Source organism: Podarcis pityusensis (genome assembly GCF_964106645.2).
Source record: "Podarcis pityusensis genome assembly, chromosome: 1".
In the NCBI taxonomy this organism is placed as follows: Eukaryota; Metazoa; Chordata; class Lepidosauria; order Squamata; family Lacertidae; genus Podarcis; species Podarcis pityusensis.
In genome coordinates this window covers 33,993,433-34,005,869 of record NC_138028.1, presented here as the reverse complement: position 1 = coordinate 34,005,869, position 12,437 = coordinate 33,993,433, and the positions used below count along the sequence as shown (strand labels likewise).

At 39.3% G+C, this 12,437-nt stretch overlaps 1 protein-coding gene across 12 annotated transcripts in view; it reads right to left on the bottom strand.

Annotated features, from left to right (window-relative positions):
• Positions 1 to 12,437, bottom strand: part of RALGAPA1 (Ral GTPase activating protein catalytic subunit alpha 1) — a 146,328-nt gene that overhangs the window by 69,032 nt on the left and 64,859 nt on the right. For 8 of the 12 annotated variants that reach the window (XM_080977220.1, XM_080977227.1, XM_080977225.1 and 5 more), the window contains 9 exons: positions 10,159 to 11,727; positions 8,237 to 8,361; positions 7,709 to 7,925; positions 6,558 to 6,734; positions 5,628 to 5,780; positions 4,841 to 5,034; positions 4,625 to 4,723; positions 4,376 to 4,531; positions 1,675 to 1,803 (listed from right to left, as the gene is read on the bottom strand). In XM_080977220.1, coding sequence (XP_080833346.1) covers positions 1,675 to 1,803; positions 4,376 to 4,531; positions 4,625 to 4,723; positions 4,841 to 5,034; positions 5,628 to 5,780; positions 6,558 to 6,734; positions 7,709 to 7,925; positions 8,237 to 8,361; positions 10,159 to 11,727 — 2,819 coding nt within the window. The remainder of the gene's footprint in view (positions 1 to 1,674; positions 1,804 to 4,375; positions 4,532 to 4,624; positions 4,724 to 4,840; positions 5,035 to 5,627; positions 5,781 to 6,557; positions 6,735 to 7,708; positions 7,926 to 8,236; positions 8,362 to 10,158; positions 11,728 to 12,437) is intronic. The other 4 variants (XM_080977230.1, XM_080977222.1, XM_080977231.1 and 1 more) reach the window with 1 other exon arrangement.

Here is a 12,437-nt window from a genome sequence, read left to right as displayed (position 1 = left end):
TTATTATTATTATTTATTCAATTTATACATTGTCCTATACCCGGAGGTCTCAGGGCAGCTTCTGTTGTTTGATACCCTTACCTCTCCCTTTGCTAGCTTCATGTAATATTTAAATTTAGATTGCAAGCTCCCTAAGGCAAAGGAGCATAGTGTAAGGCAGGCAAATTTGCAAGCAATTGGATGTATAAAACACCGTGCCAAGAATGTAAACAACCTGTACATTATCTAATATACATCTTTATAATAATACACTTTTGTAGTAAATAAATATAATATGCTAATTTGCTTTTAAGGCGACAAAGTCCCTACTTAGAAAGACTTTAATTGGTAAACTTTGTACACAACATCCTAGTAACACACACACACACACACACACACACACACACGTTTGTGTGTGCGTGTGTGTTATATAACTCATAGCTATATATAAAATTAAGCTGTATATAAATGGACTGTTGGACTCACCCAAATGGTACTTTTAGCCAGTGGCCATCCATTAGGTAGGATCTAGCACCACCTCATGGCTAAAGGTGAAAAAAAGACTCACAGACCCCAGGAAGTGAAGTGGCGGGTGGGGAGACAAGCAAGAAAATAAATAGACCTCCTTCCCTCTTTTTAATTATAGAAAAGGAAGGCTAAATACAGACATCCCCCCACATGTGTTCTACTCATGTGCAACTACGTATATGCCTGGTGCCGGGAAATAAATTTAAAACAGAATGCCAGGAAATGGCGGGAAACAGCCCAAAGAGGAGGTCAATGAGGGAGGAAGAAGTCCCAAAGAGACTGAAGGCACAGTGGGAATTTGTTTAGGCTGTCAGGCCTCCCCACCTAACAGCTGACATGGAGGGTAGCACAGCAGCTGCTGCAGCTGCTTTTCTGCATGGCCTCCAGGTCTCCAGCTGGCCCCAGAACTTTAACTTTAGTTGAAAACAGAGTTGTGTGGAAAGACAGCAGGGGAAACAATAGGTGTTTGGAGGCTTTTTAGAGGATGCACCCCACTTTAGGCAATTTCACTTATGCGCATGGGCCCCTGGAATGTAACCCCCACATAAGTGGGGGGGGGATGCCTGTCCCGGAGACCAAAAGGAAAAACACTCATATTGAACACAAGAAAAAATCCAAAAGGAGAGCTAAGACCACAAATCCATCTCAGGCAAAGGCAGGAAATGGACAGGAGTCAGCACTGGAAGGGGTTGTATATGCCTTGACTCTGAGTTGCATATCCTGTTTCTGGATACCAGGTGGTGCTAGATCCTACCTGATGGATGGACACCCACAGAAAATCTAATAGCAATTGCTGAATTTAATTAACCTGGGCAACAGCTTAGGACCAGGCTATCTGAGAAAGCACTTCCTTCTGTACAAACCAGCCCAGTCATACAACAAAAGGAGGGCCTTCTCTGTGGTGGCCCTTCCACTGTGGAATGACCTCCTAGAGATATGTCAGGCAACTGTGGTGCAGGAGTTACATCGGTGGCAAAAACTTACTTATTCACACCAGCGTTTCAAGGCACCCATCCTTAGTACTGACTTTAGTGAACTCTGGTATATATTTAATTGTTACTTTGTTGTACTGGTTTTATTTTGTAAACTGCCTTGCTATTTTTCAGTGAAATGTGGTCTGTAAATAATTTTAAACAGCAGCAATAATTTTTGTTAAAAGAAACTCACATTGAGAAAAGAGGATGCCGCCACTCTACCAGCTGCGACAATGAAGTCCATGATCAGCATGGTAGCACCAGGTAAACCAAGTGAAAAAAACTGAGGAGAACAGTGCTTGATGATTGTATTGACGATATCCTTGGAGGAAAAGAGGCACAGAACTGTTTAACAGACAGATCGCTTGCAACTTCCATAATAGACACTCTGTTAAATAAAAAGACTAAGGAAAGGACAAAATAAATAGTATGAAACCCTATTTTGAGAATGCCAGTGGAGCATTTGGAGATTGTGATAATCTATGTTGTATTCTGATGGGAATAAGTCACAGCAAATATTGGGTTTCCGTGCCCCCACTTTCCCCTTTGGTGTGGTTGCAAGGAGATTAGAAGCTGTTTGCTTCTGTTTTGAATTCATCACAGTTTAGTGTGTTGTCTCCATCCTAAACTGTTTACATGGTATAGGTACGAAGGAGTTTATTTGAAACAAACCAGTGTTAAGATTTAGTCACAGGTTATTGGGTTTGGATGAAGCAACAAGCTGTGTTCAACTAAAAATGGAAGCAAAAGCAAACACTTCCTTCAGGAGCAGGAAGGGTTTGTGTGCTACAAAAGCCCAAGGCTTGCCTAGGTTCATATCCTTAATGATAAACCATGGAGGAAATCATCATGATGTCCAAGTGCAGCTAGGGAGTGAAACTGAACCTGAATGAAAAATAATTTCCCAGTGAACTGGAATAAAACTATTATCCAAATCTAGCCACATTTCTTCACAGGATTTGCAGTTACACTGGAACTTATCAAGATGTGAACATTCTCTCAAAATAAATTATTCACAAATTTGTTCAAGAAAAGTAGGATTACTGCTCTTGGTATAATTTTTTATTAAGTTGTATAGATCTCTTTGGTGCCAGGTGAAGTCCATTTTATTTCTCCAGGTTTTTCAAGTCTTAAAATTTCAATCTTAAACGTTTACTGCACTTGAGAACTTCTGTACTGCTGTCGTTCCCAGTGTTAGAAACTGAGATATGAAACTTAGGAGCTAAACGGCACCTTAAACCTATGCTATTGGTGCTTTTTTAATAAAAAGAATACAAAGCTGGAAATGAATGAACTGCAGCTAAAATATTATGTTCATTTTTCACATGGCTGAGTCTTTCCCCAGCCCACTTCCCTCATATTCTTAAGAGGGTCTCTTCTCCAGTCTTCAGAGAGTAGCTGGAAGTGGGGAGGCAGAAAAAAGATCCCCCTTTTCCTTCCACTCTGCAATTTGAATCTGAAATCTTACATGCAGAGCTCAGAAACTGCTCATGCTGATGAAATTCCATGTCACAAAATGTGCCTAGGACATTGGGAGTTGTTGGCTTTAAATCAGGATTTATTCTGCTACTGTTTTTATTTTGCTTTTTTTAGTGTTAATTGCCCAGAGAACTTTTGTATTAGGTGGCTTTCACAAATGTGAATAATGGGAATAAAACCTAAATTTGTCTTGAGGGCGCAAAATGATTAGTCAGAAATGCCTCCAAGTTAGAACGGACCATCAGAGAAAGAAGAAAATGAAAGACAGTAAAAAGCAGTACAAAATATTTAACAAATGGGAGTAGAGTTTCCTTCTAAAGTATCTGCTAACTCTAAGAGAAGATGAGTAAGATTACTGGAACCAATGTCTCCTTATTTGCCAACGACCCTTAGATTTCTGGGAAGGTATCTTATTCAGCAGTATGACAGATTCTTGGCAATTATACCCAAAAGGCATAGCTTTACCAGAACTATTATAAATTGGTAATTAGATTGTTTTGCAAGGACTTGAAACTGTGAGTATGAGACAAAATCTTGCAGTGTATTGCATGAATTGTCACTTAAGTTACGGTAAGACAGCCTATATCCAGACTTGCAGAACAAAGACTCTGGGCTAGTTCTCATGAACAGCGTATGAGGTGGCAATCCTGTGTATAGGCTCTAATATTTTAGACTGTAGGTGTGACTCTTATGATTGGTTTTTAATTATTTCTGGAGGAGCATTCAATCACAAAGAAAACAAGATGTCAATTAAAAAAGAAATTGAGAACACTTCTCCCTGATAGCTCGTTGGTTTGTTTGTTTTTTGAGTGAAAGGGTATGGACCCATCTACAATCCAAAAGAGTGCAGCTCAAACACAGATCTACCATGTCATCTTTTGTTTGCAAGAGTTAAGCCTCTGTCTCTAAGAAGCAATCATTTTTAAAAAATATTATTCAAAAAATCCTATGCTTTTCTTGGAAGCTTATCAATGAAGAGATCAGAAGTGGCAGGCAAGGGTCGTGAAACGCAGCTCGTTCAACACTAGTGATCTTTCCCTGAAACATGTAGCTACATGTAACTTGCCTTGTTTATACTTATCACTCAACATGTAGTTGGGTGCATTCTAAGTTTACTCAAGAAAGGCCCAGCCAGTAGCCTGATACTATGTACCCTGTAACACTCCCCAGCTTCTTGTATAACATACAGAGTTTTCTTGTCAGTGGCAAGAAGCATGCAGAAATGGTTCTCAGATATTAGAAAATTTGAAAACCACTTCTTTAAAACATAATTTACCATGAATAAAAAACTCCAAGTGAGGATTACGTTTGCAAATTCTCAAAGGCATACTCTGCAACACGTTTTTAATTTTCTGGGTTCACGATTGCTCAGAAATGCGCTTCAGAATAAAGTTTAAATTATTGAGGCCCCTTACCTGATCAACGTGAAGTAGTCCACAGTGCATTATATTGTAGAAATGAGTTAAAAAGTCCCTGTTTGGAGAAACGTCTTGTCTCCGCTTCATTGTATTACATATGAGTTTATAAGCATGTAACTTGCCTTGTTTGTACTTATCACTCAACATGGTTGCCTAATATTAAAGAATGAAGCCACAATGTTAACACTTTCATACGTTACCCCATTTTCATTTTCATATTCACAGAATGGGCTGCACTGTGTTTACCTTGAACAGCCACGGAGTCAGAATTCGCAACGGAGGAATTAGAACTGGTGGAGAAGGTGATGTCATGTTATCAGCTGAAATGCCAAGATTGTCTCTAATCTGAAATTATTTAGAAATACAATGCAAACTTGTGTGAAGATGAATTTGCTGCTTCAATTCTACCTTAAAATACTTTTTTTAGGCTGAGCGGCTAAAAATATTCAGTTCTCCAAATACCTTAGCAAGATTTTGCCAGAGTTCACAAAGGTAATCAAAAACTTGAGCATGTATTTCAGGGTCCATAATGGAATTGACGTCTCCTAAAATTCCTAGCATTCGTCTCCACATTACAGTAGCTACATCTGCATGCCATCCAGTGACTGTTCCTCCTGCCATCACACTGCAGCATTCAGATGGAAAATCACTAGTTTCTGTAACAGAAGGAAAAACAAACAAAACTTCAGGCCAGCTATTATTTGGAGGTGGATTAAGAAGTTAAGGAGGGAGATGATGCAAGGTGTGCAAGAACGTCCATTTGTGCAATGGGGCTTTCCTCCTTCCTCATGACCCCCTGGCTCTAAGGGGGTCAGGAAAAACCCCCGAGAACCACATGTGGGGAAGAAGGAGGGATCATTCCGTCTGGCAAGCTGAAATGCTTGTGTTGACAGAATAACCACAACAGCAAGATGTTGAATTCCTCCCAAGAAAAGCCCATTAATATGTTGCATCAAAATATATGATAGCCAGGTGGAACAGAGCAGATATGGCCCCCCCAATCCCCCGCTGTGCCACATTTACCCAGTTTATTTAATGTATAAATAGTCCATGCTCCTGCTTTAATCAAGCAGATGAAATTTTTACTTTCTCCCAGGAGTTAAAAACATAATTAGTAAGACAAATTTAATGAACAGCAAACAGAAAACACAAGTACTGTTCTCTGAGACTACCCAATTCTTAAAATAGTGAGCACTGTATAGGAAATGAAATAAAAGCTATTCTTTAGGTTTTCTATCTAAGATATTGCCTAGGTCATCTGGTGTCTGTAAAACAGAGTGGTGGAGCTTCTCATCCAGCTGTAGATCTTTCTGTTCGTTGTGATCTGCACTCAGAGTGGCAGGCGATGGTGTCTGCGATCGTGATCCAAGAGCAGACTGGATTGGTGATGCGCTTTCAGAACCTACAAATGACATTTTAGCTATCAGAATAAAAAATGCATTTACTCAGCCTTCATTCTGATTTGCAAGTAGCATACAAAGCTCAACAGCGGCACAACAAACACACATCTAAAAATATGTTATTAGTCGCACTTTGGACACCTATACAGTCAAATTTTAGTTGCTGGTACTGGTAAATTCGTAATTTTATTTGTTATAGGAATGATTTCCAAATATCTTATGTATCAAAAGTGGGGGCAGCAACAAAATATCCAGCCCCTGGATGCTTACTATATGCTGTTGAGGTCTTCAGCAGGCTGATTTCCTGCTCAACTTTGGGGAAATTTAAAAGCTGCTTGATGGTTTATAGGGGTGACAGATGAAGAGGGGGGAAAAAGGTTAGTATGGATGTAGTTTTGCCATGTGCAGACCTCTGGATCATGGCTACAAAATCTGCTTGATAGAAAGAGGTCTATTATTCCAGAAAACAATACTCTGGGGTTGTTGTTTTTTAATTCAATTTAACTGGCAATATATACCCCATAAATTATATTATTCAGATAAACTTTATAGGCTATACTTTTCACCATTTCTAAGAGGAAGGCTGTAAAAATGAATGTGTTCGTCTTAAAGTTGTTGGTACCCCAACTCGTCTTATTGCTGCCACAGAATAAAATGGCTAATCCTCTAGAAATGAGTTAAATACTCAGAAATTTCATTCCTCTGCTTTGCAACAGAGGAATAACCCAGTCAGATGGACGGGATACAAATAATACATTATTTATTATTATTATTATTACCTGTAATAGTTGCTGCTTCAGCAGATAGTGGTTGTTGATTGAGACTGCTGGTCTCAGAATCAATATGGAGTGTAGTTAGACTAGCAACTTCCTGTTCTTCAGCACTTTGCTGAGGTCCTGAACCTGCATCAGACTCTGCAGAAGTTGTTGTGCCACCTTCAGGGCCAAAGCTGAAATCTACAGAGAAAAATAGATACATATCTCAATGGCCTAACTAAAAGCATAGACCTGATCAATTTCAAAAACATAGGACTTTCCTTCAAAGGGCATTCTTGCTACCTTTCATCTTGTGTTTAATGCAAGTGAGTTGTGGAATCATGTGCAGATTCCAACAAATCTAAGCAACATGATCCAGTGTTTTGGGATCTTATGACTAAACAATGAGGCAGAAGAAATTCTGGAGAAACAGTTTCTCCTTCCTAGAAAATAATAATCTTCAACTTTGCAAAGGCTTTGGCAGCATGCATCACTTACCCTCCTGAGAGGCTTGTATCTGTGTGCACAAAAACAATATCATCAGGGTTTAGCCACCAATTGAGGGTGAACTGTTGTTGAAAAGGAATAAGCAGCTACTGGACAAGAATCTCAACCAGTGAATCAATTGATGCAAGCTATTACGGCCCTTTGTAGCTTTACTAGGTATATAGTCTAAAGTGCTAAATAGCTCTTGTTCTGCCTGTCCTAAAACAGGGAGATCTTCCCCACAACCACATCAAAGATCACTTATGAAGGTCTGGAACTAAACTAAACACAATGAGCTGTTGTTGATGATGCACCCAAGTTGTTGTAGTGTGAGGGACATATTCATGACCCTGAGGAAACCATCACAGTGGAAAAGAAGGATTGCAAAGTTGAGAAGTTCCTTCCCCACCAGCATGCATATAGGGCCAAGGTTCCTAGAAGGTTGTACCGTTGTCTGTTGTTTCCTTCACAGATCTAGGTCTACAAAAATACCTGCTCCCAAAGTCGTGTGCTCTTATAAAATGGATGATAAGCCAAACACATTCCTTGTGGACTTTGCTCCAGATCATTTACAGAACCTGTGCGCATTCACTCTTCTCAATTTCTCTGCATAAAGCTGTCTATTGCAAAAAAATATATGTAGAGGAGGTATTATGATTTTAGGGAAAACTGGATGCGGTAATACTTGCTTTCAAATTTTTGGCCGTCATACTGGAAGGCGCTGAAGGAGTCCGAATGGCTGTCAGAACTGACAAGGTCACTGCTGCCTGCACTGGCAGGAGACGTCCACTCAGAAGGCACACCTGGGTCATCCGCAGGGCGCATTTGGCTCTGCTTGTTCAGTATATCGGGAAGGTCTTTTGGAACTTCTAAGCTTCCTGGACTGCTCCCTCTTCTGGTCACATTCTAATCGAAGAAATATGACAATTGAAGAAATAGTTTGAAGAAACACTTTTACAGCCAGAAAATATTTTCATGTTTGCTATTTCAGAGACAAGGGCTGTACAAAACTAAATGATTCAGCTACTACCGATTTTTAAGTCCAGCTTCGTTTCCATCAAATAACATTTACTGCAGCCATTTTCATTTGAGGTTATCAAACTAACAAACATCACTAGCTATTAACATTTTTACAGTCATAATTAACTGGTGATCTTGTAAATTGCTTAGCATTAGAATTGTATATTTCAGGACAAAAGAAAATCGAAAAAGCTTACCAGAGCACTACCACTGCGCAGTCTTTCAGCTATAAACTCATCCATGAGGTCAGGAATATTTGCATTACTACTGCCATTATCACTACCAAGAGGGTTCTGCTTTGGGCTCATATCCTCTCTATTGGCTAAAAGCAAATGAATGACTGTATATAGTAAAGAACAGTTTCAATAACAAAATATTTTTTAAAAGCACAGAAATAAACCAGTAAATACAAAAGAATGTCATGCAGTTAAAAATACCTTCTCCCATAAAATAAGTTTAGTTTTAGGAATTAGTAAGTCTACCATCAGCCTTCAACACCCCCCACCCCTAGCCATCACCACTGAGCAGGTGTTAGTCAATTTCCAGTGTGACCTTTAAAAGAGCAAGAAAGCTTACAGATAAGCACTACTTAAAGTTGTTAATGCTTGCTTTAAGCACACATTCTTCATTCCTCCATATCACCAGATGCATAACCCCCCCCCAACTCTGCGGGTGTATGCTAATGAGAAACACATAAGTAGAATGTACCAATGAATTATGTTTCAATGCAGTACTGTAGACACAGAGTACACTTGAATAAATTAATAAACAATGAAAGATGACATGATTCAAAAATTAACAGAAGACTTAAAATGGTCAGTGGTTTATGATCAATATTGCACAGAATTACACTGTTTTTAATTCTGTTACACTATTGTGTTATTTTACCTTGAAGGTTTTATTTTTCTTGTTTGTCTTTTTTTTTTTTTTGGAGACAGTGTTATCCCCTCAAAAGACTGCAAAGCAACCGTACTGTTAATCTGAGGTATAACATGGTCTTGATATTAAAATCTTGAAGTATTAAATTTCAAAATTTCGTTCTATATACTCCTAGAATCCAGACTGCACATTGCTTTTAAAGAGAAACTTTTACTAAATAGCATATTGAAACAAATTAGCCGGAAAGAATCTACATTACTACCCAGTCTACTGTGATACGCTTACAAAGACTGCCCTCAGATGGCATTAACATCTCAATGCAGGATGCATTACAGAGCATTCTGTTAATCATGCCAGCATACAATGTAAAAAAAAAAAGTGCAAAAAAAAACCTACCTCACTGCTGAAAGTTAATTTAATGTTCTTTTAAAAGTTACTGAACACATGAACTAAGATGGTGATATTAGAATGACAGCCAGCCTTGCCCATTTTGGTTAACACATAGAGGTTCACAGTTAGCTCAAGGAGAACTATCATGGTACCTTTATGCACTTCCATGACCCCAGCGGGGAGGGAAAGCAGTGATAGATGTCGCTTAGGAAGTCAGTGCATCCATTCCAGTGAATGCACACAGAAAGCACTGAAGCATATTTTGAAATAGCTCAAATAAAAATGACAAAAATCCACACCAGATTGTTTTAAGAAGACAGTCCAAACAGGAAATTTTGAAACCTACTTCAAAATTTTCTTGTCTCGTTTTCAGGAGGAGGAGGAAGAAAAATTAACTGAACCTACAATTGGCTCAACTGAAATAACTGATCACTAAGAAGATAAATTGGAGATATCAAAACCATTTATTCCCCTATTGGACAGCATACAAATGCCAAATATATGTTGAAGACTGGCCTTCAAGGCTTGCCAGGAGAAGTATATGATAAAGACAGGATCCATTGGTAGGTCATTTACTATCTCTTCCTCTTCCCTACTCTTAAAGTGTTCAGCAGCAAAGTGGTTCACTATTATTTTTAAAAAAGGATCATTAGTAATTTAACGTTTATCAAAGTAACTTATACTGGAGGGGGGAAATTCAGCTGGCCATATGCGCATGCAAAACCAAACAGGAAAAGCACTGATCATCCCAAAGCCTTTTGATTTGCTTTATAAGAGCTTGCTTCAGGTGCATCAAGCCAAACTGGTGCTGCCTTTCTCCTATTGTGCTCCGCACACTGTTAGTGCTCACCTGCAGCTTTCTTTCCAAAATAGCCCATTACATGACTGTACAGATCCCTCAGTGGAGCCTCTGCTGGCACTCTGCTCTGCCTCTGTGGGGAAACATTTGCCTTCGGCTTCGAAAGAGCATGTACAACAGATTTATAAACACCACCCAGGGAGCCCTGCTGTTGTCCCGACTCCTGACTCGATGGCTTAGGTGGGCTACGGTTTGACATTTGATTTATTCCAATACTTTCCTTCTGCAACACGAATGCTGGAACATCTCCTGATTCTTTAATTTGCCTACTATAAGCAGAAGTTGTACTGGCTGGATCTAGAGGCCTATATATTCCGGGTTTGACCAGCACAGCCATTGTGGATGAGCTGGTGCTTGTGTTGCTGCTGCTGCTGCTGCTGCTGCTGTTGCTACTGCTCCCGCTACTGAAACCACTGAGTTTACGAAGTCTTGCTTTCCAGGGGGCCTCTTTGTTTTCTAGAGGATTATAAAACTGAACTGATTCAGTAGATGGCCTAAAAGTAACATGGACACTGTTTCGCTTTTTAGCTGCTATTTTCATTATTTTAGCCTTATGGGTTACCGTTTCAGATATGCTTCTCTTAGTTGGTGACAGTTTGCTCATGCCAGTAATGTGAAGCATTTCAGGGTTAACTAAGGCTTTATGTGGCATTTTCTTTGCATGCATAACACTTGTGTTGGTTATTTTTTCATTAAAGAGGGCACTTCTATGCTTTTCAGCTAGCACTGCTTCCACAGATACATCTACATCAGTGGCAATTTGTCTGAACAAATACCTCTTCGTTTCTTTTTCTCTAGGGCTACTTGACCTGGGATCAGGCAGATTTTGGATGGGCTTATCAATGTTTAAATGTTTAGCTTTATCAGCTTGGCTTCCTGTAGAACTGTCTACTTGTGTAGGTGCAATATTACTTATAAAGCCACTTTGGTTTTGCTCCAATTGCAGTTCTGCATCATCGGCACTTTCTGCAACAGTGGTACTACTTGCACATGTAACAGTCTGGTCTGTATGCTCTACTCCATCCAATGGCAATTTATCATTCCTACTTATTCCTGAATCAACTTCATGAGAAGAAGGCTCATGCTTATCTATCTCAATGCTACTGCAAAGTTCTTCGTTTTCCTTAAGATATTCTCTCAGAGAGGAAAGAAGATCATCTTCACCTTCAAGGTCAACATACTGGTTTTGTTCAAAGGCTGTATCTGCAAGTTCTACCGGGCCTACCAAATGACAGAGATGGTCATAAATACTATCCCCAACTTCCAGAGAGGACTCTCGGCTATTTGTATCAGTAACATGACTTTCAGTGGATCTACATATTGAAGAGGCCTCTGTGGAACTCTGTAAGCTTGGCGCATGATGGGATGAATCGTCAATGACAGGAACTGCACCTTTGACTCGCTCAACTGTGAATGGTTCCAGGATGTCAGATGTGCTGCTACTTCGTGGAAGTGTCTGCTCCTCGTTCAACGCATCAAAAACTTCACTGGGCGTTTCCTCACTCTGTGAAAAATGTCTGACGCGAGGTGGGCGTGGGAGGATTTGAGCATCGTCCATGTCTGTAGAAAAAGTATGTATTTAGGAAATCAAATACATAAATCTAATATATATACTATTGTTTTGTTTGTTCACTACTGCAAGGCAGTGATACGCTTTAAAAAGAAGTCCTTAAGAACCATAAAATATTCTCCACCAAAAACTAAAATGTTGTTAAACACATATACATACACACACAGGTGCACATACGTGCACATATATGCTATCTAGTACAGTGTGAGATATGAGTTAGACCATCAGAACAGTCTTAAAATATTAACATGCATGGAAACAGAGCAAGATCATGGGAGATATGGAAATGCTGTTAAAGCTAGGGCTGTGCCAATAAATTATGAAATACTAATTCATGGAATCAGAAATAATGACTTATAATATAGCCTGTTTGGGAAAATATGTAACCCAAGAACTGACAATATTTCTAGCCACAAGTTGACTCAATATGTTGAGTGAGCTGTATCATCTTTAATTATTAAGTCAATATTTCTCTCTTTCTCTCTCTCTCACACACACACAAACACAAAACACTTATGTAGGTATGTCCATAATGGGTGATCCCTCATTCAAGTGAAAGAAAACAGATGGTTCCTGAACTCTGAAAGGCTAGCTACGAACGAATAAACACATTTTTCAGTCTCCAATTGGGATCTTCTGAAGCACCTCTTAAAAATGGGATACTAGTTTCTTATAAGAACTGGAAAAAGCTAATACGATG